Genomic DNA, 26426 nt, shown 5'->3' with positions numbered 1-26426 from the left:
ACTTAGATGTCTTTATTTAGTAATGTAGCCATCAACGAGCCTCCAAGTTGCTGAGAATTATCTTCTTCCTTTATGGGATAGTCAATAATTAGATGATACAAGATAGGGTCACAAGGGACAAACTATGTCTTGTTGTGTCAACAATCTGTGGACTTGGTTGGAGGTGTTTGTCAAGTAAAACCTATTTTACGTCATCTATTACGTCTTCTGTTACAGTTTTTTTGTTTTGCTCTCCACGCATCTTTATTCTATATAAGCTCTCACAAATATAATCCAGAATCAAAACAAAACTTGAGAGTTTAATTTTAGCTTGAATCATGAGCATGGGTTCTGAAACAGCTAAAAAATCTTATCCTCTTCACTTTGTTCTCTTTCCTTTCATGGCTCAAGGCCACATGATCCCCATGGTCGATATCGCAAGGCTCTTGGCTCAACGTGGTGTGACTATAACAATTGTCACTACGCCTTACAATGCAGGGAGGTTCAAGAATGTTCTAAGCCGTGCCATTGAGTCTGGCTTGCCCATCAAAGTAGCGCAAGTGAAGTTTCCATCTCAAGAAACTGGTTTGCTGGAGGGAAAAGAGAATATAGATTTGCTCGACTCCATAGAGCAGATGATACCTTTCTTTAAAGGGGTGAACATGCTCGAAGAACCTGTCCAGAAGCTCATGGAAGAGATGAGCCCTCCACCAAGCTGCTTAATCTCTGACATGTGTTTGTTTTATACAAGCAAACTAGCCAAGACGTTCAACATACCAAAGATCCTCTTCCATGGCATGTGTTGCTTTTCTCTTCTGTGTATGCATATTTTACGCGAAAATCTTGAGTTATTGGAGGATCTGAAGTCAGACAAAGAGTACTTCACCGTTCCTTATTTGCCTGATAGAGTTGAATTCACAAGACCTCAAGTTCCTGTGGAAACATATGTTCCTGGAGAGTGGAAGGAGTTCTTGGATGGAATTAATGAAGCGGATAAGACATCCTATGGAGTGGTAGTCAACACATTTCAAGAGCTGGAGCCTGCTTATGTCAAAGACTACAAGGAAGTAAGGTCAGGTAAAGCATGGTCCATTGGACCTGTTTCATTGTGCAATAAGGTGGGAGAAGATAAAGCTGAGAGGGGAAACAAATCAGACATTGATAAAGATGAGTGTCTTAAATGGCTTGATTCTAAGGAAGGTGGTTCTGTGCTGTACGTTTGTCTTGGAAGTGTCTGCAATCTTCCTTTGTCTCAGCTCAAGGAGCTTGGCCTAGGCTTAGAAGAATCCCAAAGACCTTTTATTTGGGTCATAAGAACTTGGGAAAAGTATAATGAGCTTGCAGTGTGGTTCTTACAGAGCGGTTTTGAAGAAAGGGTCAAAGAGAGAGGGCTTCTCATAAAAGGATGGGCACCGCAAGTACTCATCCTTTCACACCCTTCTGTTGGAGGATTCTTGACACACTGCGGATGGAACTCAACTCTTGAAGGGATAACCTCTGGTCTACCACTGCTTACATGGCCTCTGTTTGCAGAGCAATTCTGCAATGAGAAACTAGTTGTGCAGGTACTAAAAGCCGGTGTGAAAGTAGGGGTTGAGCAGCCTATGAAATGGGGAGAAGAGGAAAAGATAGGAGTGTTGGTGGATAAAGAAGGAGTGAAGAAGGCAGTGGAAGAGTTGATGGGTGAGAGTGATGATGCAAAAGAGTGGAGAAGAAGAGCCAAAGAGCTTGGAGAGTTAGCTCACAAGGCTGTGCAAGAAGGAGGCTCTTCTCATTCTAATATCACTTTACTCTTGGACGACATAATGCAACTAGCTCAATCCAATAATTGATTTATGTCTTTGTTAAAAGAAATATAAACATTTATACATTATTGTTTATTTGCTTTACATTTAGTCCAACATGTCCAGCAGAATACAAGTCAATGATAATAACTTCACTTTCTGAAGTCAAGTTGAAAAAGTTTAACTTCTTGTAAACATATCTTAAAACTTTTATGAACAGCTAGAATTTTTGGTGGATTGTAAACCAAGTAATCAATATAACCTGTCAAATAAATTTGATATTGTCAGCTTCCTTTTATTTTTGTTCGCTCATTCTTTATATTGCTCCATTCACTTTCTACAATGTCTTTATTTATAGAAGTTTTTTCATATATGATGCTATAATAAAAAAAAACACAAATTATCCATTAAAGTCATAATTTTTTCAAAAGATACGTATAATAAAATGATATGCAATAGTAAGGCTGGGCAAAATAACCGAACCCGAAAATCCGAACCGAATCCGATCCGATAAAAACGAATCCGAACCGATCCGAACCCGACATAAATACCGAATGGATCTTGTTTTATGGTATTTTGGTTTATGGGTATTATCCGAACCGAACCTGAATTTAAATGGATATCCGATAGAACCCGAAACATTCAAAACCCCCAAAAAATCTTGTACGAGACATAAGTGTTGGTTTACTTTCTACCCCCAAAAGGATAAGAAAAGTAAATTTGGAATACAGATGTCGTCATAAAATGTTATACAAGAATCCTAGAACAACGTTTTGTTATAAGTATATGAGTTCCATTTTGAAAATGAGATTGATTGCATAGTACAAAAGTTTTAAAACATACTAGCTTATCCTTTGCCCAAAGAAAAAGCAGAGGAGAGCTAACATGTTAGTCGATTAAAATAACATGTTAGTCCATTCAATTTAATTCTTGCTGCCTCTGATAGATATTGCTGTGGGGCCAAGCTTGACTGGCAGGCTTTCAAAGTCAATTTGATTTTGGTAATATACGAGAGAGTTCAATTTGATTTTGTGTCTTCATGAACGTAATAATCTATATTTTACGTACAACTTTGTATTGTTTTACGTCATCTACTACATCATTTTGGTGAAGGCTTTCTATTACTACTTTTCTTATCCATCTTATATACGCTAACGATCACACACCCACAATCCAAACAAAACAAAACTCAGAAAGTTCTTCACTAATTTGGAACAAATATGGCTTCCCAAACACCTCAACAAGTTCATTCTCCTCTTCACTTTGTTCTCTTCCCTTTCATGGCTCAGGGCCACATGATTCCCATGGTTGATATTGCAAGGCTCTTGGCTCAGCGTGGTGTGACCATAACAATTGTCACGACCCCTCACAACGCAGAGAGGTTCAAGAATGTCTTAAACCGTGCCATCGAGGCTGGTTTGCCTATCAACGTAGTTCATGTGAAGCTTCCGTTTCAAGAAGCTGGGCTGCCAGAAGGAAAAGAGAATATGGATTCGCTTGACTCCAAGGAGTTGATGGTACCTTTCTTTAAAATGGTTAACATGATCGAAGAGCCGGTCATGAAGCTAGTGGAAGAGATGAAACCTAGACCAAGCTGTCTAATATGTGATTTGTGTTTGCCTTATACAAGCAAAATCGCCAAGGCCTTCAATATACCAAAGATTGTTTTCCATGGAATGTCTTGCTTTTGTCTTTTGTGTATGCATGTTTTACGCAGAAACCTAGAGATCTTGCATAATTTAAAGTCGGACAAAGAGTATTTCTTTGTTCCTAGTTTTCCTGACAGAGTTGAATTTACAAAGCCTCAAGTTCCCGTGAGAATCAATGCAACTGGAGACTGGAAGGAGTTCTTGGACGCAATGGCAGAAGCAGAAACAACATCCTATGGTGTAATCATCAACACGTTTCAGGAGTTGGAGCCTGCTTATGTCAAAGAGTTCAAAGAGGCTAGAGATGGAAAAGTATGGTCCATTGGACCTGTTTCCTTGTGCAACAAGAAAGGAGCAGACAAAGCTGAGAGGGGAAACAAGGCTGTCATTGATCAAGAAGAATGTTATAAATGGCTTGATTCTAAAGCAGAAGGGTCGGTGCTATATGTTTGCCTTGGAAGTATCTGCAATCTTCCTCTGTCTCAGCTCAAGGAGCTAGGGCTAGGCCTAGAGAAATCTCAAAGACCTTTCATTTGGGTCATTAGAGGTTGGGAAAAGTATAATGAGCTTGCTGAGTGGTTCTTAGATAGCGGCGTTGAAGGAAGAGTCAAAGGGAGAGGGCTTCTGATAAAAGGATGGGCACCACAAGTGCTTATCCTTTCACACCCTTCTGTTGGAGGATTTTTGACACATTGTGGATGGAACTCCACTCTGGAAGGAATCACCTCGGGTGTTCCTTTGCTCACATGGCCATTGTTTGGAGACCAGTTCTGCAACCAGAAGCTGGTTGTGCAGGTTCTTAAAGTTGGTGTAGGAGCTGGGATTGAAGAAACTATGAAAGGGGGAGAAGAGGAGAAGATAGGAGTGTTGGTGGATAAAGAAGGAGTGAAGAAGGCAGTGGAAGAGTTGATGGGTGAGAGTGATGATGCAAAAGAGAGGAGAAGAATAGCCAAAAAGCTCGGAGAGTTAGCTCACAAGGCTGTGGAAGAAGGAGGCTCTTCTCATTCTAATATTACTTTCCTTCTAGAAGACATAATGAAACTAGCACAATCCAATAATTGATTATTCTCTTTGTTAAAAGAAATAGAAACATTTAAACAGTCTTCATTTGCATTATTGGGAGGATAGGAGACTTAGTCCAACACGTCCAGCAAAAGACAAGTCAATAATGACTTTCACTTTCAGAGGTCAAGTTCAAAAAGTTAGGTTAAATTTCTTTTAACTTATCTGTAAACTTTCATAAATGTAAAACTATTATCATATTGAGTAGTTAATCTCATTGTGTCCCTAAAACATGTGAGATTTTTCAAGAATTTTTGTTGGATTCTAAACCAATCAAAATATAAAATTCTTTTCAGGGAAATTGTACGAGATAATGTTTTGAGATAGTGAACAAAATCGAGTTTGATCCTTTTGATCGCCAGCTTCATTTTGTTTACGTTCACTCATTTTTTATATGGCTCACATTCAAAAGATCAACTCATCAAATGTTTCAAAAGATACGTTAAATAATGTTAACTTATATCATACAAATTCTCCTAGTAGATTCTTATTCAATTTTACAACATGGAGATTTATTTCTATGTATGTAAATTACATTTGTTACGTAGATGCTCTTGTATAATGTTTACACAAGAATCCTAGAATAACATGCTAGATGATCCCTCATTTTGTTGCAAAACATTTATATCTAAGAAATTATAAATGATCAGTTCACATAATCAATAAACTCTAAACTCGTATTTATCTCAACCTTGTGTTCTTTCTAAGTTTCTACTTTCTTTCGTGTTTAATTCTCATTTGTTCTTTTGTTGAAGTTGTTCTTACAGCGAAGCTTTGATCTGAAGGCTTTGAATTGAACGTTGAAGTTTCAAAGACAATTCGATTTTGGTAATGTCCGAGATAGTTGAAATTGATTTTGTGTCTTGCGTATCAAGTATTTTAATTACCTCTTAGTAACTTTTAAGGGAAATAAATGACACTAGGAGACGCAGAATAAGTTTTTCTTCTTTAATTCACGTAAGTCTACTTTCTCTAGAGTTCGAAACTCACTTCCTGATATAGAACCATTAATTAACCCTCCTGATCAAACCAAGGAGGCTTTCACCTGTATAGTTTATCATTTCTCTAGTAATGTAGTTTACCATGAAAAGATAAACAATATTTAAAAAAAGTAAAATGTTCAATCATACGACGAAGCTTTCATTTATTTATTTGCATGGCATCCTCTTTTGCTGTTGAAGAATTTTGATGCTTCTTAAAATAGACAAGTAAGTTAGTTTAGCGCAAAAGTGTTGTAGATTTACTTATCTTTTGGTGGTCATGATATATTATGAATGTGTTCTTCCTTTTTTTTACGAGGATTATTTTTCTTTTTTAATTTTAAATACTCCTTCATTATTATAAAGATAATTTTTTGTTTACATATATTAAGAAAACACATTAAATTTTATAATAAATATATTGATTTTTATGATTATAATTTGTAATAAAATTAGACCGATAATAATTTAATTAATTCAGATATTTTTTTTAAAAAGATCTATTGTTATTAAATAATATAAAATTTACAGAACATACAAAAATTATAAATTTTCAAAACAATCTTTTTAGGCTCAGCACTTACGTAAACAACTGCTTTGGCTTCAATAGAATATGTCACGTGTGGTTTGTGTCTTTTTATATAGAAAATTGGGGGCCATGATTAGATTCTTCCACTAAATGTCTTAAATAAACAAGAAAACTCAATGTGCGTAATAGATAATTAAGTCCAGAGTTTTTTCTGGGATGTTGTTGGTTAACAAAAAAAGAACACGTTATAGATGCAAATTAGTCTGTAAAACTATGTGGCTAGACAGAATATGAACCCTCAAAATAAACAAGGGCTAATATACACCATAGTGGTACGTACAGCATATCTTAGAGTATCATTATCGGCGTCCCTTGGACCGAGTCCTTCGCATTTTTAAGTAAAAAAAAATAAAAAAGACTAAAGGACGATGCAAACGGGCCTTAATTAAGGCATTTTCTGCTTCATCCCTTTTGGCTACGTGGCAGCAGTGGATACGTGGGGAGATGTAATCGAAGACCGATAGTCGTCATCTCTTCTCTTCTCTCCGTTCAGTTTCGTCGTCGGTGTCAAATATGGAGAATTTACTGGTGAATAGTGTGGAGAAAAACCTTCTCTCCGTTCAGTTTCATTTGCTGCCTCTCTTACTACCAAATGGAACAACTTTCCTATGTTTTTATGTGTGTTACTCTCTGTTACTTGTTACCAGATATTCTAAGGGACAAAATAAAGTCCCACCAATAATCTAAAATTTATCAATTGTCCTTAGCAAAGTCCTTAAACACAAAAATATTAATAAAATATGCTAAGGGCTCTAACATAAGGCACACTAATAATGATGCTCTTAGTCTAATTAAGGTTTATGCCTTTTTATTGGTGCTTTGATGGTTGTTGTATATAACTACGCTATCTTTATCCAAATTTGAACCCTCAAACACAAAGTCTAATATTTCTATGTTTATCCAAATTTGATTTTTTTTAGGCTGTGAATTCGACGCTATCTTTTCGTTGTAGTTCTCAAGAATATAACTCCAGTTCATTTTGGCTTATAGTTATATGAATACAAAACGACACATGACATGAGTCCCCGCCACGGAATGTACTTGTGAACCACATGGTGTTTGTAATGAATAAACCAACTTGTTATTGTTCTCTTTTACAACACTTTATTTTACTTTTTTTTTCTTGAATTCCATTTTGGGGAATTGGGCTGTACAACCTTCAAACAAATTATAATTCATTAGATAACTAAAACCTCTAATTCACCTATACACAACCATCACATTATAAATAATAGCCATATTGTCCCTCAATTGTGACCCATGTGACCTGCTGAGAATTTATTTATTAAAATAAATATTAACTAAACAATATAATAAATTGTGGCTACAATAGATACACATCTTCTATCTCTTTCTTCCTCTTTTTACCAAATCTTTGTTTCTTCTTCATTCGTAAAAACACACGTACATTCATCTCAAAGCAAGGAAGAAATCCAGATTATAGGCTTATGAAATTGAGTTTGGAGGAGAAGATGGTACATAAAGAATGAGGTGACATCGAGCTTTTATACTATGTTTATGTTTTTGTTTTATACTCTGTTTTTGTTTTTTTGTACTCTGTTTATGTTTTTGTTTATACTTTGTTTCTGTTTTTATATTATGTTTTTGTTTCTGTTTTTATACTATGTTTCTCTTTTTGATTTAGTAATCTAATGGTAAAGAATAATGACGGCGAAGTGTTAGAAGCGTTGTTGTGTCAGAAAAAAGAAGAGGAAATAAAGATGATCTTTATACGGTGGTGAAGAATAACGACAGTGAACGAAGTGAAGGTGTATCAACACGTTTGAAAAAAAAGAAAAATTGAAGAAGATGAACTCGGTGTCTATACTATATTAGATGAACGGAATAGTATAATTTATATTCTTTAATGTAGCTATTTATGTAAGGTTACCATACTATTTGGGACATATTTGTATACTATTTCTTAAAACAGGGAAAATTGTTATATCTAAGATGTGGGTTGACATTTCCCGATTAGGGTTTAGTTTTATCATCTGGGTTGAGTTTTACTAGCTCACACATGATACTCTGTTACTTATATTAGTGATATGACCCCATTTATGTCGTAATGTCAGTATATTCTATTCAATAATATAATAGTACGACATTCCTATAACTTTTCTACTAAAGTCCTTTGAATTATTGAACGAGAATTAAAGTTTAGTTCCCCGTACACTATAAAAGTACTATACTATATCTACCATGTAGTATAGTATTATGAACATGGTGAATATCATTATTTGAAGACGGGGAAAACTGTTTATATATCGGATGTGGGTTGACATTTCCGGGTTAGGGTATAGTTTTATCATATGGGTTGAATTTCACTTACTCGCTCTCGTTACTCTCTTTATTAGTGATATGACCTCATCTATTTCGTAATGGTACTATAAAAGTACTATACTATATCCACCATGTAGTATAGTATTATGAACCTGGTGAATATCATTATTTGAAGACGGGGGAAACTGCTTATATCTCGGATGTGGGTTGACATTTCTGAGTTAGGGTATAGTTTTATAATCTGGGTTGAGTTTCACTTAGTCACCCTTTACTCAGTTTATTAGTGATATGACATCTTCTATGTTGTAATGTAAGTTTATTCTATTTAATAATATAGTAGTACAACATCCATATTCTATTTAATAATATAGTAGTACAACACCCTGAATTATTGAACGAGAACTAAAGTTTAGTTCTCCGTACATTCTAAAAGTACTATACTATATCCACTATGTAGTATAGTATTATGAACCTGGTCAATGTCATTGTCTGAAAATGAAAGAAACTATTTATATTTCGGATGTGGGTTGACATTTCCAGGTTAGGGTTAGTGATAACCATTTAGGATTTGGTATTTAAAAGTTGGATTTGAGTTTAAATTTCTATTTCATGTTTATGATTTATAATTGGGTTTATAATTTATTGATAAAGGTTTAGGGTTTAATATTTAAGGATTAATGTGGGATTGAAATAAATTTTAGTATCTAGATTTAAGTGTTAAGATATAATTGATTCTAAATTATTTTGATGATATGAAATATAATTAGTGAAATGTTTGTAGTTATTATGTATGTGATGTGGAGGAATTATTTTCTCTCTTTTGGTGTGATGTGGCTGAATTTTATTCTTTCTTTTGGTAACACTTTTTCTTTCTGTGACTTGGTAATTGTTGTTGTTGAGGGTATTACCGGAGCAAAAGGGAGCAAAATGTTAGTTTCTTAATAATGTCAAATAAGCCCTTAATTTCATTCATGTTTTAGGTTATTCAGCAAATAAGCCCTTCCATTTTTCCATGGGTCTGGTCTATAAATATACATATATGTAAGCAGATCAACTACACAACACACACACACAATCCAAATCAAAGAAAAAAAGAAAAAAAAAGCTTAAGAGAGTTTCTCATGGCTTCTGAAACATCTCAAAAGTTTCATACTCCTCTTCACTTTGTTCTCTTCCCTTTCATGGCTCAAGGCCACATGATCCCCATGGTCGATATCGCAAGGCTCTTAGCTCAGCGTGGTGTGACTATAACCATTGTCACTACACCTCACAACGCTTCGCGGTTCAAGAACGTTCTTAACCGGGCCGTTCAGTCCGGTTTGCCCATCAATCTTGTGCAAGTGAAGTTTCCATCTCAAGAATCTGGTTCACCACAAGGACTCGAGAATGTGGACTTGCTTGATTCATCGGTGCCGTTAGCATCTTTCTTTACAGAAATTTATATGATCGAGGAACCGGTCGAGAATCTCATGAAAGATATCCAACCAAGGCCAAGCTGCATAATAGCCGACATGTGTTTGCCTTTTACAAACAGAATCGCCAAGAACTTTGGTATACCAAAGATCATCTTTCATGGCATGGGTTGCTTTAACCTTCTTTGTTTGCACATCATGCGGGAAAACTACGAGTTTTGGGAAACCATAGAGTCTAATAAGGAGTACTTCCACATTCCAAATTTTCCTGACAGAGTTGAGTTCACAAAAGCTCAGCTTCCGCTGGTAGCTGGTGATGGAGAGTGGAAAGAGATTTTAGACGGGATGATTGATGGGGATAACACTTCTTATGGTGTGATTGTCAACACGTTTGAAGAACTTGAGCCAGATTATATTAGAGACTACAAGAAGGTTAAGGCAGGTAAAGTATGGAGCATCGGACCGGTTTCCTTGTGCAACAAGGTAGGGTTAGACAAAGCTGAGAGAGGAAATAAGGCGGCCATTGATCAAGAGGAGTGTATCAAATGGCTTGATTCCAAAGAAGAAGGGTCGGTGCTATATGTTTGCCTTGGAAGTATATGCAATGTTCCTCTGGCTCAGCTCAAAGAGCTAGGGCTTGGCCTTGAGGAATCCCAAAGAACTTTCATTTGGGTCATAAGAAATTGGGAGAAGTATAATGAATTAGATGAATGGATCTCAGAGAGCGGATTTAAAGAAATAATCAAAGAAAGAGGCCTTCTCATTAGAGGATGGTCGCCACAAGTGCTTATCCTTTCACATCCTGCCGTTGGAGGATTCTTGACTCACTGTGGATGGAACTCGACACTTGAAGGGATAACCTCGGGAGTTCCATTGCTCACATGGCCATTGTTTGGAGACCAATTCTGCAATGAGAAGTTGGCGGTGGAGGTATTGAAAGTTGGTGTTCGATCAGGTGTTGAAGATCCCATGAGTTGGGGAGAAGAGGAGAAGATAGGAATGTTGGTGGATAGAGAAGGAGTGAAGAAGGCTGTGGAAGCATTGATGGGTGATACTGATGAAGCTAAAGAGAGAAGGGAAAGAGTTAAAAAGCTTGGAGAATTAGCTCATAAGGCTGTTGATGAAGGAGGCTCTTCTCATTCCAACATCACATCGCTCTTGGAAGACATACTGCAACAAGCACAAATCAATATCTGATTGTATCGTTGCTCTTGATCTGATCATATCTATGCATGTAAGATGTTAGTTATTAATTAATCAAAGATTCAGCTATCAAATTTGTATTAAAATTATGGAACTTCTTAGAAAATAAAATAGAAGATGTCAAAAAGATAGAAATACCCACATTCTGATAGAGTTAAATAGTTAATTAACCAAATGGTAATTAGTTTTTTTTTTGATAAAAATGTCTTTGTAGTGGTAAAATAGTAATTAGTTGATAAGAAGTAAATTTGAACGATGTTTTACTATAATCTTAGGTGTGAATTTCCCCATAACATATTCACGACATATAATCAGGTGATTATTATCTTGTTATGTATCTTACCTAAGCGTGTGAGGTCTAGTTATGCACCCTCCCCCCCCCCCCCCCCCCCAACAAATGGTTATGCGACAAAGGTAGAACCGTCTTGAACCCTCTATCAATTAGATGTCTACGTTAAAAAATATTTTTTGTTTTAAATTACTTATGGATATCATAATCCTCGCCAAAATGGATCCAGACTCGTCATGTGTTAGAGATGTTAAGAAACCTAACATTTGAATGAAAATATGTAAAGCTGTCTAAATTTTATTTGCTAGTTTATATCATTTTAAAATTTAAATTGGTTTTTTCGAACCAAGAGTTTGAAAACTAACGAAACACATTTTGTTTTTTTTTTCCTTGGGAAGGTTTAGAGACTAACGAGAATGAGAAGCTTTAATTGTTTTTCTATATCTTTTTTTTTAAAGTGTTGTAGAGTGTAGAACACCTGCTGATGAGGTGGTCCTGGCTTCTGAGGAGTGAGGAGTTCAACTTTGATACTGCTCTTAACAGCTGTACAAAACTCAGAGTTATCAGCAGATGTATTTGTTCCGTGTATGTATTTGTTTCCGTGTAAATGTCACAAGAACCATTTCCCCATCGTCACAGCATGGAGCTTTTTTACCCAAGTCGGCTAATATTTTCTTTAGCTTACGATTTTTAAATGTTACTCATGTATATCACTTGTCAAATGGTTTAGCTATTTTTTTACTTACATTTATTTATTCATTTAAATTTTCTAAGATACCAAAATTATTACCTGTCAGAGATGTTTTTATCACTTAAATTGGCCTAATTTTTAGGTGTAGAATGTAGTTGTCCAAACAGATAAAGAGAGTCCAAGTTTGAGTTGTCTTTTTTTTTGGTTATTTTTTTCGGCTGTGAACACTTTAATTTCACTCTACCTTCGACGTAGCTCTGAAGATATTCTCTTATTTGGCTTATGAGCACAAAATAAGACATGTGAGTGGCCGCCACGGAACGTGGCTTCCTAGGATCTCTGTGTTTTGTAATCAACATCACTTTCTATCTCTCCTTGACTTCCTAATTTCTTTTTCTTCCTTTTTTCATGAGAATACCGACAAATCAAAATGAAAAGAAAATTAAAACTCAGAGAGTTCCTCATGGACAGAAAAGATGCAACAACTTCATCCAACTATTCACTTTGTTAGTCCCTTTCATTTGTCAAGGCCACATATCCATAGCACGACGGTTCTTAGCTAAACGCGGTGTGAGGGTGATGATTGTCTCGGCGCCTCACATCCAGTCCTGTTTTACTAGGCTGGAGAATGTGAAGATTTTCATATCAAGATGCTGTTTTGCCAGAAGGAACAAGAGAATGCTCTTGTTGATTCGCCTGATGCAATGGACCTTTCTTGACAGCTGATGGATTAAAAATATAGCCGTAGTCAAATTTAGGTTTATTATAAATTAATAGGCGATTTGACCATATCTTTATATGTTTACTTAATTATTTAAAAATAGTCCACGTGAGATTTCATTTATTCATTTATATATCCATTAACATATGTGTTTTTGTCCATAGTAAACTATTTGACCATAGTAAACTATTTAAATCATAAGTAGCTTGTGTTTTGTTAACGAATAAATCCAATTTGTCATTGTTGACTCTTTTTCTTCTTGCCCAAGAACAGATCACTTTTTTTTATTATTTCCTTGTAGTCCAAGTTTGTTTTCATTGTCTCGAGTCAATAAATGTACATATACAGATATGTATATGCAAAGCCATGATTAGACTTTTCTTTTTCTTTTTAGACTTTGTATCCACGGTACTTTGACTTTGTATCCACGGCCATTTGATCCAAATATTTAGATAAAAATGTCAATTACTTTTCAAAGTCATTATACCCGCAATTTTGTCTCAAATATTTAGAAAAAAAAATAATTTAGTCAATTTTGAAAATCGGTTATATCCGCTACTTGAACCAAAGAAATTACAAACAATTTTTTTTACTCGGTCTTGTTAAGTAGAGTGTTATACAGCTTTTATTTTCCAATTGGTAATTGATCTAAAATATCAAAATATAGGCTCCGAAGAAGATTGGTCGTTTCTATAGTGAATAATATAATATGGGATTTGAAATTGTCTTACTAGAAGGCCCAATAATATATTAAAGCCCATTAACAATAGTTGCACGAGATCCAAACCATCTGAAAGAGTTTTTAATCAGTACGGCGAGTCTCCGGCGAGGACGTGCTAGTCGAAGAAACTCCTTCTCCATCCCCACCCTCCGAAGCGTAGAATCATAAAGTTCCAGCCTTTGAATCCGAAACTCGCAAAACCGTCAGAGAATCTAGTTTTCGATTCCCTTTCTGTGTGTTTGTCAGATTTCGTTAACTTTGCAGGAGGGAGGAGCTAAAAGAGAGGAGGAGCAAGTTAGTTTTTATCAAATGGAAAGCGATAAAGAAGAAGAGCAGATGGTGTTCTTGGACCGTACAACCCGAGCTACACGTGGTAAACGGTAAAGAACTTACAAAGAGGTTTCACTTCACTCTGAGATTGTGTGGAACCAATATCTTTATTGTGTTTTTTTTTTTTTTTGATTTTCGGTTTTTGTAGAATGACCAAGTTGCTTGATGATGAAGTAGAAGAAGATGAGCAGTTTTGGAACCAAGAAGCTCTTAAAGAGGTTTCCTCTAATATACCATTAGCAGATGATGAGGCTTTGTATGTATGTTGTCTCTCTTACATTTGGTATCTGCAGGAAGAACATGATGATGAATATGAAGCAGAAGCTGAAGCTGCTGATGAGTTTGACAGTGACTTCAATGACGATGTAACTTCTTTGTTGCTTGCTTGTATATTAATTGCTACTTATTCATCAAATTGTTCTTAAAAAGTTTCTTTTATCTTTTTGGGTGGGGGAATAGGAGCCTGAACCTGAAGCAGTTGCAGAAAATGAAAAGGAAGAGAGGTTTGAGTTTTGAACCATCCTCAAAGTTCATCTTATGATTGCGCTGCTATTATCTCTTTAGTTTCATACAACTTTGGCATGTTGTTTGCAGGGATTTGCCGAAGAAGCGGTTGATTTACCCTGGGAAAACTACTCAAAAGAAAAACAAGAAGAAGAAGCTAGTTTCGAAACTTGAAGATACTTCTCCTGAAGATGAGAAGCCAAGTGAAGAGCTGGGAGACAAAGAAGAAGAAGATGAAAAAGAAACACAAGAAGATATGATGGAAGGTGAGAAGGTCATAAGAAAATCTACACGGACTTCAGTGATTGTAAGGCAAGCTGAACGAGATGCATTGCGTGCTGCTATACAAGCCACAACTAAGGTTTCTTTTTTTTTTTTTTCCATTAGCTATCTCCACTAATGGCTTTACTGAACTCGTTTTTCTTGTGCCTTGTTTAGCCGATAATAAGGAAAAAAGTAGGGGAGGAGAAACGAATGACGCAAGAAGAGATGCTGCTCGAAGCTGCTCAAACAGGTTTTGAGTTTTATGATCTTGTTGCATCTGTTTCTTTATCAGATTCAGAGACTTGGATGGTTAAAGTCTTTTTATTTATTTATTTTTGGGGGCAGAGATCATGAACATGAGGAACTTAGAACGTGTGTTGGCAAGGGAAGAAGAAGTGAAAAAGAAAGCGATTGTGCATAAAGATGTTTACAAGGGTCCTCAGGTTCGGTATCTTTCAAAAGATGGTAAGCTCTCCGTCTTCTCTCATCTAATAATTGCTTCTTTCCACAAAAGGTGCAAATCAATAAAGCGGTGTTTACGTGCAGGGTGCAACTATATAGAGTTCTGTAATGGTGCATCATTCAGTTCAGAGATTTCCACCAAGACTCTTCCGTGTAAGTAGTTTTTTCGAGTTGTGTTTGTAGATGAACAGAGATGTGTTCTCTATCTTCACTTTGGGGTTGTTTACTCTGTTGCAGATCCAGAAAAGGCTGTATGTGTGATTACTGGATTACCTGCCAAGTAAGATTCTTTTTAGCTCTGTTCAAAAAAAAGGAGCTAACTATGTTTTAACATTCCTTTAATGTTTGTTTTATGGGTGTGATTTACAGGTACAGAGATCCAAAAACTGGTCTTGCTTATGCAACTCTAGACGCCTTCAAAGCGATACGAGAAAGGTGCTATTTTGATGATACCACATGTTGTTTGCATACTTCCACCTCATTCTTTTGCTCTAATCAGAGGAGGACAAAAACACATTCTCTTTTACTTTTTGTGTTAGAATCTTGTGTGTGTTTTCTTATGTTTTTGGTTCTGTGAAGGTTCATGGAGGAGCACAATGGGTTGAGGAAGAAAATGGAGATGGGAGATTTGTTTGACACACTTGCGGCGGCCAAGGGATTTTCTGCAAAACGAAAGAGAACCATGGTTCCAAAGACGAGCAGATCGATTTCCCTCTTCAGAAACTCAGCTCGTTTCTGTAATTTGGACACTCCAGAAGCGAGTGAAGAAGATTCAGACTCAGATTCTGATTGACAATGACATCCATGGTTGGTTCGTGTACAGGAAAAGGTTTTACTTTCAATCAACATCATCATGAACTAACAGTCGACCATCTCTAGCTGCTGCATTTTTTGTCTTTGTTATTCTGCTTCGTATTCTATAACTGAGATCTACACATAGTTACATAAACTATTAAACATCAGACGAATCACCATATTAATTACTTTGGTGATGATCAATTATTATGTCGTTGATTCATGTTAACATGCATCAATGGATGTTCTATGTGAGAGTGGCTGATTTTTGTTTACGTTGGTCGTTAGTACTTTTAGAACTCTAGTGTAAACCACTATTTTTTGTATTCCATTTCTGATTGTTATAACATCTGGCAAACTATTTTCAATATGAATCCTGAGCTTAGTTTAGTTTGATCCTTTTGAGTCAAATGAAAGTAGTGCTTAAACTACCAGCGACTGGTTAGCATAAGCGATAAAACTAATGGATTATTTAGTAAACATTTTTGGAGTTCATTGTTGGAAAAAAATACTCTAAAAATATTAGATACATAATTTGAATCTCGTCCAAAAAAAAAAAGAAGAGTATGTATCTCATAAGTCACTATAAAACTAATGCAACACTAGAAGCAGAAATCAATAACAATGCTTTTGATTTGACTTTTTGCAACTGATTTTGTTTAAAAATAAAATATTTTTGTGAAACTATATAAGACATGAATTAAGAATGTCATGTTGTTTTTTATATCGTAGCTCCAATCAAACATCCATTCATATTTTCCAATTTTAATTTTACACTTCCTAAAGATTTCAATTACATTGTGATTGCATTTATAAAGTATCTGAAAGAAAAGTACTACATTGTGATTGATTATAATATTTTGTAATTTATGATTAGATAAATATATTTTTGTGAAAACATCAAAGTGTTACATGATGGTTGCTACTTCTTAAAACTTCTAGATTATAAGAAAAAAACTTTCCTAGCCATTCATCACCCTTACAAAATGTTAAATTTTGAACAAGTCAAGAAAATGAATTTGAATCACTGACCATATAATTGTCATTTATCAAATGCAACTTGAACAAATCTAATAACCCATACATGGATACATACTCAAAACGAGGATCATACCCCGAGAAGAATCTATGAACTGACCCTCCCAGCACCAGACAACTCTCTCCAGCTATCTTCTTAATCTTATTCTCCTTCATCACTCTCCTAACCTCTGCTGCCTCATCCCACATCCTCGCTTCCGCAAACCTATTCGCCACAATCACCAAATTGCCACTCCTCTTTGGCTCCAACTCAATCAACCTCTTCTTCACTCTCTCTCCAATCCCTTCACCATCTTCATCGTGATGAACACTGCAAGCAGAGAGTAGCGTCCTCCAAACAACCGCGTCAGGCTCAAAAGGCATCTTCTTTATGAAGCCATACGCCTCGCTTAATCTACCTGCACGTCCCAAGATATCCACCATCGCCCCGTAGTGAATCATCATCGGTTTGATCTTGTGTGTTCTCTCCATCTCCCTGAAGTATCTGTACCCTTCCTCCACCAATCCTACGTGGCTGCAAGCGCATAGAACACCTAGAAACGTCACGTAGTTTGGTCTCACCGATGATGATTCCTTCTTCATCTTGATAAAAAGCTGAAGAGCTTCCTCCGCAAATCCATTTTGTGCTAACCCTACGATCATCGCGCTCCAAGTCCAAACGTTTCTGTCACGCATCCTCTCGAAAACTAACCTAGCATACTCTAACCCACCAGACTTTGAATACATGTCAACAAGCGCAGTACCTAGTCTACAGTTCAAATCCAACTCTCTCACCATAACCTGCGAATGCACCAACTTCCCCAAACTCAAGTTACCTACACAAGCAGAGAGCAAAACCACCATCGTCGTCTCATCAGGACAGAACCTCGCATCGATCATCTCGGCGAAACACTCATTCGCCAAACTGAACTTCCCGTTCTCAACCATAGCAGTCATAATAGAGTTCCATGAGACAACGTTTCTCTCAGACATTTCGTCGAACACCTTCCTAGCATCCGAAGTTTTCTTACAAGAACCGTACAAATGAATCAGATTGTTCCCGACATAAACATCGGAGTCAAACCCGTGTTTCAAAACATCTACTTGTATCTGTCTCCCCGCTGTGAGGCCGAAAAAGGAAGCGCAAGCGTTGAGAAGAAAAGGAAACGTGAGCTTGTTGGGTTTGATTCGTCGTCGTTTCATCTCGGAGTAGATCCGAACCGATTCTACAGGGGAATCACTTGAAGCGTAACCTCTGCTGAGCATGTTCCAAGTGGAAGGAGACGAGTCAGAGGATTGAAGGAGAAGGGTTCGAGCAAAGGCGAGGTCTTTGGAGTGAGATAGTGAAGAAACACGTACGAGTTCGCTGATGATAAAGCTGTCGGATTGGAGAGAAGAGAGATGGATTTGAGCATGGATCTGTAAGAGGTGTTTGATGGAGGGACAGAGCTTGAGGAAGACAAGGCATTGATGTTTCTTTGATTTGAAGTTTGAACTCATAACTTTTGGCGGTTGAATCTGAACTAAAGAGCTATTTATATCTATTTGGTTTATTTAACCTTGCGGGAGTTTGGGATTAGCTGCGAGAGGTCGGTTTAGACGGTAAGGTCGGTTCAAGTGATTTGATTTTTGGTTATTTCGGTTCGCACAAAATCTAATGATATTGATCAAATGTTCAGTTTGGTTTGATAAGCAGTCTAATTTGTTTTTCTCTCTCTCTAAATTCTACCAAACTCTGATTACGGTTTAATTTTAGTTTAATTGGTTAAAATTTTAGGTAGTATATTATATTCAATTAATTTGGTTCGAAATTCAGTTTAGTACAGACCGGTAGGATTTAGTTATAGTTTTCTTTTATAAAGTAAAATCAGACAAATCGATCATCAAACCAACCCGATCATCAAACCAAACAAAAAATCATAGCTTGAACCAAACCCTTAACCAAACACCGAATTTTTTTATTCAATTAAGCAAGCTTGGTTAATTTTCGCTGACTTAATATGTATTGCTATACCAATATTGTTAGATTCGGAGTAGTGAAATTGTATTAGTTTTCTAGAAAACCATAACATCCTAATGTCACAGCTGTGAGATGATCAAGTTGCCAGATTCTGACCCAACATGATTCTCCTTTGTGAATTGTAACATCTCTAGAACCGGGAAGATTTGGCTTGGGCGAGCTTTGAGAGCCTTTTCTACTGTTGTATTTTTGAACACTTACATGTCGAAAGTCATCTATCCAGATGGATGGAATGACTTTGACAACACGACCAGAGGCAGGTAAGCAGACTACAGCAAACTCAATTCATTTCATGTCATGTTATTCCCACATAGTGTTAATTATGCATGTATATATTTTTTAACCAGGACTGTGACTTTCGGAGAACACAAGTGCTTTGGAGAAAGCGCAAACTACACTAGGAGAGTTGCATACGGAAAGCAGCTAACTGATGCTGAAGCAGCGAAGTTCACTGACATTTCATTCATTGATGGGCAACAGTGGCTTAACCAATCTGACATTTCTCTCTGAGCTGAACTCTGAAGATACCTCATCAGTTCTTACTGATGTAGGTAAGTAAGGTCTTATTTAAGTATTTATAAACAAATATATCGAGGGTCTATTCCTTGCTAAAAATGGAAGTTGAATAAAATAAACAAATATTTAGGAAAATGAAAAAAAAATAAGCAAAAGATGAGCAAAATAAAGCAAACAAATGGTGAAATAAAAAGTTTAAGACTTAGAACCAAACTAATAATTTAGTGTTAATAATTATACCAAATAAGTCAATAGAACAAGAAGAGTATTAAAATTTTAAACTATACACATGGTCTTGTTAAGCAGTGACTATATGATTTGTGACACATAAGTAATTTCTTTTACTTATGTAGATTGGTAAAATTCTCACAGAGATTATCTACTCTTTTAAAAATATTAAAGTATATAGATATAGAATGAGGAAGATGATTAAACACATGAACTCTATTGTATATTGAAATAGTCTTGTTTGGAAACTAGACATGAATGTGACTTCTTATAGAAATAATCTCTCAATATTTTGTGTTTGTATCTATGCATCATGATTATTATATCTATCTTATTAAAACAGAAACATTCTATTGGACCTAACATTTATTTTGTAAGTTTTTAAATTAAATACATCTTTATACTTTATAGTTAAACTTACATTAAATCATTAATGTTTCTTTCTTTATACTACTATCTATGTTTCCAAACAATATATTTATTTCTTTATACTATTATCAATGTTTCCAAACAATGTATTTTTTATACTACTATCAATGTTTTCAAACAATACAATAATTAATCTTAGTTATGTTATATCTATTATTTTCTTTTTAAATTTTTGTAGAAACGTCATAATTTCATAAATTGTAAACTAATGAACTTTAAAATTTGGAGTATAAGATTACAAATTATGAAATTATTACAATTTAAATCAAATTAGATTACATATCGGTCATCCAACAGTTCAATCGCTTGTGATTATACTGGTTTAATTCGGAGATCTGACAATTCAATTTAGGTTTTTAAAATATCTATATTATTAAAAGAGAAGTACCCATATAAATTGTCCCTAAGATTTCAAAGTTATTTACACTACCATGCCACTGAGAATTAAATTAAACTACATTATTTAATGCTTGTCTTTTTCAGTTGAATTAATGTGTTGTCCTAATATAGATTAAGTTATCTATTTTAATGTTTGTCTTTTTCAGTTGAGTTAATGTGTTGTCCTAATATAAAATTTAACTTTCCTTCTCTATTAAATCAGTTTCGAAATTATTTATAGTTTTACAAATGATGTCTTTTCAGTTTAATAAATACATTTCCTAATTCTAAATTTACCACATTTAATGATAATAAAAATCTAATATGGTATGGTAGGAAAATTATTGTGCCATCACTATCTTTTAATATTCGAACAAAACCAATTTTTATATTAAGTTTAAGTTTTTAGCATACATTATTCAAATTTATTTGTTATATATATTTTTACTTTTATATTTTAAGAATTTTATTTTTTTTAAACAATTTAAATGAGTTATCCGAACCAAACCATGAACCGAAATTATAAATATCCGAATGAGACTAAAACCTTTCACCCCAAAAATCTAAAACCCAAAGAGACATGAATCAAACCCTAATGGATATCTGAACGCTCATGTCTACTACAAGATATAAAAACTGAATCACCTTATTTATTTTTGAAAAATTATTTTCCATTGACTTTCTCATCCGTCTACAGTAATTATGAAAACTAAATGTCAAAATCCAATCTGAAAATTATTGAACACATAAGCCCATTTATAATAAATTAGCAGTTAGATCAAATATATATTATATTACATTTCATTTTCTTACAAATTTTAATCTTTATTTTATATGTCCCAAATTGGTTAAAAGTCTAACAATTATTATTTTTACAAATTTCATAACTAATGTATCATGTTTAATAGCATACTAACCATATTGTCTATTTTCATACTTATCATTCAAAAAATTTGTTTGCTATATATCTTACACATATATATTACATCTATATTATTAAAAGAGAAGTACCCATATAAAATAACCCTTAGTTTTCAGTTTTATTTACACTTCTATGCCACTGACGTTAAATATTATTTCCTATTTTAATTCTGTCTTTTCTACTTTGATTAATGTGTTTTCCAAAATTAAATTTGAATTAAATACACAATTAAATAATAGTTCCTATTTTAATGTTTTGTCTTTTCCACTTACATTAATGTGTTTTTAAACTAAATTTGAATTAAATACACTTCATTAACTTCTCAATTAAATCAGTGTCAAATTCAAAAAAAAAAAATTATTAGACAAACAATTCATGAAAATTATAATATCAACTCTTCATTGAACAAATCTAAACGAAAAAAATATTACCAAATTTGAACCGAAACTAGATAATATCCAAACATATTTACCATTTTGGTATCTAGAGAACAATAACTAAACCTTATCCGAACGAAATATTTCGGATATTCGAATGTATTTAAATCATATTTATATACTTCAATATGTTAGCTATTTTTTGAGTTAATATCCAAAATATAAGATATTTTAAGTTGTTTAAAATATTTGAAATATAAAAATAGTCAAAAGTAAACATCTAAAGTAGATAAACAATAATCAAAACACCAAAAAAAAACTTAAAATATATATTTATTCTTCATCCAAATATTCAAGTTAAACCTATTTTAATTTTTAATTTACGTACTTTAGCTTACATTACTCAAATTTACATGTTATATTTTTTTTTAGATTTAACGATATTTAAATATATATAAATTTAAAAAATTTAAAAATAGTTTAAACGGTTCAAACCCGCAAAGATCCAAATCAAATCGGAACCAAAGCTTATAAATACCCGAATAGAGGTAGAGTTTTTAAACTCAAAAATCTCAAACCCAAATAGATTTTAATCGAATTCGAGTGGATACCTAAATACTCATCCGTAGCTTAGTCAATATAAAATGATCAAATATTATAAATATACTATTTAGTATAAATAAATAAAAACTAAAACTGAAAATTAATACCCGTGCGGTCGCACGGGTCAAGATCTAGTATGTTAGTAAAATCCGATAAGTTCGTCCATGTTTTCTTCAGATGTAAGCTCGGAGAGTATGTTAGTTTGACTAAGCCATTGGTCTCCATCTATGTAAGAAATGTTCGTGAATGAAGATGCTTCAGAATCGGTTAGTTGTTTCCCATATGAAACTCTTCTTTGGTAATTTGCTCCTTCTCCATAGCATTTATGCTCTCCAAAAGTCAGCGTCCTGTAAAATAAAATGCATTTAGGACAATGTACGTAAGATCTTTATATGATTTGAGTTTATTTAGTCGACTTACTTTTCTCTGGTAGGATCACCCCAATCATTCCAACCTTCTGGAGTGATGATTCCAGACATGTAGGTGTTTGAGAACACTACAGTAGCATAGGCTCCCCAAGCTCGTCCAAGCCACACGTTGCCACTTCCATCTATCTTACAATTAACGAAAGAGAATCCTGTTTGTTCATCTTCTGATTGCCTTCCATGAGCTGTGATAGATCCACTGACCCCTGATGTATTCTCCTTAGCTATCGAATTAATAGTACAATCCTGTTAAAGCATTTATATTGGTTATGGTCATTTTTGGAATGCTCATGTATGTTTGTATAATTTTAACCTGATAGAGTGATCTTCCGTTGCCAAATATGAAATCTATGGACCCTTGGATGAAACAATTTTTGAAGAAATGTCTTCCTCTATCATCTAGAAGAGTATCTTGAGCACCATAGAATCCACATCCATAAAAAGCACACTGGTCTCCTTCAATCTTTAGAGCTACTGCTTGTGCATCATCTTCACCAGGATTCGGTTCTGGTGCATTGTTCTTCCACCACTCAAAACAAATACATATTTGAGAACTCATATCATCTTATTCACATGTTGCGATTTTCTTTTCTTACCTTGAAGCTGATATTGTAAGCTGTGAAATTAGCTGCCAACACAGCAAAAGAGAAGCTATAAGCAGTGCCTCCTGCAGATTTTGCTGTGTCGTTCCATTCAATTGATGTGTTTTGATATCCCCTTCCTTGCATTACAATGTTTATCTTGTTCTCACTGACTGTAACTTTTTCCCTGTTTACTTAATATTTAACCAACATTACTAAAACTATTTGATATTACACACAAAACGAATAACACGAGCTTGAAGTTAAAGAGACGACCTATAAACACCCGAATTAACGATAATGAGAGTTGTGGAAGGACTTAAATCCGGTACAGAATCAATTGCACTTTGAACATTGCTGAAGTTACCACAACCATTTAAATCAACAGTCAACACAAGTGAAGCCTCGTACAGGTGTGTAAGCCTTGACGTCCATTTCTCACAACACTTTACTGGAACATGATGGTGGTGATGATGATGGTGGTGATGGTGATGATGATGGTGTCTATGTCCAAAGAATGCTGAATATATTGATAATGGCCCGAGTTGAGAATTGGTTATGATAGTTGTAGCAATAGAAGAGAGAGAGGAGGGCAATGGGATTGTGTAGAGAGCAAGAATGGTGGAGAAAAGAGCTATCAAGGTGGTTACAACCTTTTTGATGGGCATGGTTAAGATCAATGGGGACTAAGTTTAAAAAGCTGGGTAAATGTTGGCTGCTATTTATACATGTGTGAGTTAGAGTGGCGTGAGAGTAAAGTGAAGGATATGGGCTTCTATATAAAGTATAAACATTTATTATTGCATCAAACTCAGTGACGTTTCTGAATTAACATTTTCATTTTTCCTACTAATTAAGAGAGTACTTGAAGAAAAATCTTCATGTAGTTCAAATAAAACTCTAGAAGATGATTTCATAACATACATGTTCAACAAAGGAAACAATCTGAAACTATGAATTCTTACCGATACTCTTACAGAGAGGAAGTATTTTAACTTAAAAAAAAAAAGTTTTTCCTTGTTTGCAAATAGCATTTTAAAGAAAAAGAAGTACCACTCAATCTATCTAAAAGAATATATAAAATTTAGTGAAACATATCATTTTTAAAGAAAAAGAAGTACCACTCTATATAGCTAAGATAATATTTTTTTTTTGGTCAAAACTAAAATAATATATTATATAAAAATTTATGAAACAAACTATAATTTAATTTTGCAAGCCTCGTTTCTAGAAAGGATGTTCAAAAATTATTAAATGATTCCGATGAAATAGTTGTTGGGATTATAAAGAAAGAATTTTCAAACCGACAAGCGAGCGAGTTAGAGGTACGGTGAAATTGTACGCCAAGATGGCTAATGATGCTTAACAAAACCATTACGAAATCAATTATTATATTTTTAATTTGCGTTGATTTTTAATGATAAAGACTGACAGTTTGACTCTTCGCCTAATGAAATAATATTTATAATTTACAAAATCTGATCAAAGCAAAGCAAAACTTCTTTACTCCATATTTGGCACTGGTATGGTTTTACGAGAAATACATAACGATATGTTCGCTCTTCTACATTTAAAAATATAATTAAAAAAATTTAGTTTGACTTGTTTTGAACGCTCAACATTCGGCATCATAAACGATTGGGTTATAACAATATTACTAGATTTTGATCCGCGCTTTTGAAGAGCGGAATATTTTGCGATGAAAAATTTTACTAATAATTTAATAAATATTTTGGTAATTTTTAAAGAGTGTGTATTTAAAATATTTTTGCATTTAAATCAGTATTTTTAAATTCAACCCGATTGTGATTATACCGGTTAATCCGGAGATCTGGCAATTCAATTTATGTTTCTAAAATATTTATATTAAAAATCACTAAAACCCGAGACTAACCGATTGAACTGATGGATGATCGACATGTAATCTAATTGGATTTAAATTGTAATAGTTTCATAATTTGTAATCTTATAATCGAAATTTTAAAGTTCATTATTTTGCAATTTATGAAATTATAACGTTTCTACAAAAATTTTAAAAGAAAATGATAGATATAAAATAATTAAGATTAATTATTGTATTATTTGGAAACATTGATAGTAGTATAAAAATATATTATTTGGAAACATTGATATTAATATAAAGAAATAAGTATATTGTTTGGAAACGTTGATAGTAATATAAAAAAATAATATATTGTTTGGAAACATGGATAATAATATAAAGAAATGAATATTAGTGATTTAATGTATGTTTAACTATAAATATAAATATGTATTTAATTTAAAAACTTACAAAATAAATGTTAGATCCAACAAAATGTTTCTGTTTTAATAAGATAGATAGATAATCAACAGGGGTAATCTCCCATAATCCCCATATGAAAAATGATTGAATCATTTTGGAATTTAGCCGCAACTGAAACGACAAAGTTCTGTATATTTGTTTAATGGACTTAAAACCATTAACAATAAGCCCAGTTTCGTTTATCATAAGCCTGAAAAGACAAGCAACTCACAAAACTAATCCGAACTGGTCGGTTTGAAGTTGCTGAACCAATAAGAATTGAAGATGAAAATTTGAGAACCGATAGGTTTAAAGATTACGAACGGAACCCAACCGAACCGAACTGGTTTCAATTCCATTTTCATATATTGCTGATTGGTTTCACTGTGTAAATCAAATTTGTACCAAATATCCTAATGAAATTGTAAGTCAAGATAAATACTTTTCCCCATTAGATGCGCATCACTGCATATAGAATTAATGGCAAGTGCGTCGATATGCAGTATGCACTCATTTTTCAATCCGCATGTTTAACGAATATCATGGCAAAAAAACATATTTCCAAAGTTTTAGTCAAGAATATTAAACTATACTAATATCACAACTGTAATTTTCATTCATGAATCCATGTCGAAATTGGTCATGCCATAAATATTAGTGACTGGAGTTGAAGGAAGGCTGGAAGAAGGTTTAGTTAAAAACCAAAGCAAAATACGCAACATATTATTCGATTAAAACGATTTGATATATAGAGAAAGATCATTAATCACTAAAAGCTGATAGATTTGATGCCAAAAAAAAAAAAAAAGCTGATAGATTTTAAGAGAAAATATCTATAGAAAATGCGGGGGAGAAAATATCTTTGGTCCTCTTTTTTTCGATTAATATCTTTGGTCCTCTTTTTTTCAGCGGCCAGAAAATATCTTAT

General features: G+C 34.1%; 6 protein-coding genes across 6 annotated transcripts; 4 read left to right on the top strand and 2 right to left on the bottom strand.

Annotated features, from left to right (window-relative positions):
- The first annotated feature begins 208 nt into the window (after positions 1–208).
- LOC108805690 (UDP-glycosyltransferase 73C12) lies at positions 209–1868 on the top strand. The gene has a single exon (XM_018577624.2). It carries the CDS (start codon positions 318–320, stop codon positions 1809–1811), a length of 1494 nt encoding a protein of 497 aa, XP_018433126.1. The 5' UTR covers positions 209–317; the 3' UTR covers positions 1812–1868.
- Positions 1869–2891: 1023 nt separating this feature from the next.
- LOC108805691 (UDP-glycosyltransferase 73C3) lies at positions 2892–4525 on the top strand. Its single transcript, XM_018577625.2, has one exon. The coding sequence runs from the start codon at positions 2984–2986 to the stop codon at positions 4472–4474; it is 1491 nt and encodes a 496-aa protein (XP_018433127.1). The 5' UTR covers positions 2892–2983; the 3' UTR covers positions 4475–4525.
- Positions 4526–9393: 4868 nt separating this feature from the next.
- On the top strand, positions 9394–11038 carry LOC108811516 (UDP-glycosyltransferase 73C1). Its single transcript, XM_018583573.2, has one exon. The coding sequence runs from the start codon at positions 9448–9450 to the stop codon at positions 10933–10935; it is 1488 nt and encodes a 495-aa protein (XP_018439075.1). The 5' UTR covers positions 9394–9447; the 3' UTR covers positions 10936–11038.
- Positions 11039–13455: 2417 nt separating this feature from the next.
- LOC108806167 (SWR1 complex subunit 2) lies at positions 13456–16088 on the top strand. Its single transcript, XM_018578207.2, has 11 exons — positions 13456–13743; positions 13842–13911; positions 13987–14058; positions 14153–14196; positions 14288–14558; positions 14636–14711; positions 14807–14926; positions 15008–15076; positions 15161–15203; positions 15293–15358; positions 15503–16088. The coding sequence occupies exons 1-11, from the start codon at positions 13673–13675 to the stop codon at positions 15714–15716; spliced, it is 1116 nt and encodes a 371-aa protein (XP_018433709.1). The 5' UTR covers positions 13456–13672; the 3' UTR covers positions 15717–16088.
- Positions 16089–16661: 573 nt separating this feature from the next.
- Positions 16662–18243, bottom strand: LOC108806165 (pentatricopeptide repeat-containing protein At2g36730). Its single transcript, XM_056989586.1, has one exon. It carries the CDS (start codon positions 18233–18235, stop codon positions 16724–16726), a length of 1512 nt encoding a protein of 503 aa, XP_056845566.1. The 5' UTR covers positions 18236–18243; the 3' UTR covers positions 16662–16723.
- Positions 18244–22125: 3882 nt separating this feature from the next.
- Positions 22126–23889, bottom strand: LOC108806164 (probable pectinesterase 15). Its single transcript, XM_018578205.2, has 5 exons — positions 23491–23889; positions 23230–23401; positions 22947–23153; positions 22629–22879; positions 22126–22555 (listed from the first exon to the last, which is right to left on the bottom strand). The coding sequence occupies exons 1-5, from the start codon at positions 23880–23882 to the stop codon at positions 22348–22350; spliced, it is 1230 nt and encodes a 409-aa protein (XP_018433707.1). The 5' UTR covers positions 23883–23889; the 3' UTR covers positions 22126–22347.
- Positions 23890–26426: the final 2537 nt, after the last annotated feature.

The sequence above is a fragment of the Raphanus sativus genome, chromosome 6 (genome assembly GCF_000801105.2).
Source record: "Raphanus sativus cultivar WK10039 chromosome 6, ASM80110v3, whole genome shotgun sequence".
NCBI lineage: Eukaryota > Viridiplantae > Streptophyta > Magnoliopsida > Brassicales > Brassicaceae > Raphanus > Raphanus sativus.
Note: the sequence above shows the minus strand (reverse complement) of the source record. Positions and strands in the feature narration are given on the sequence as shown.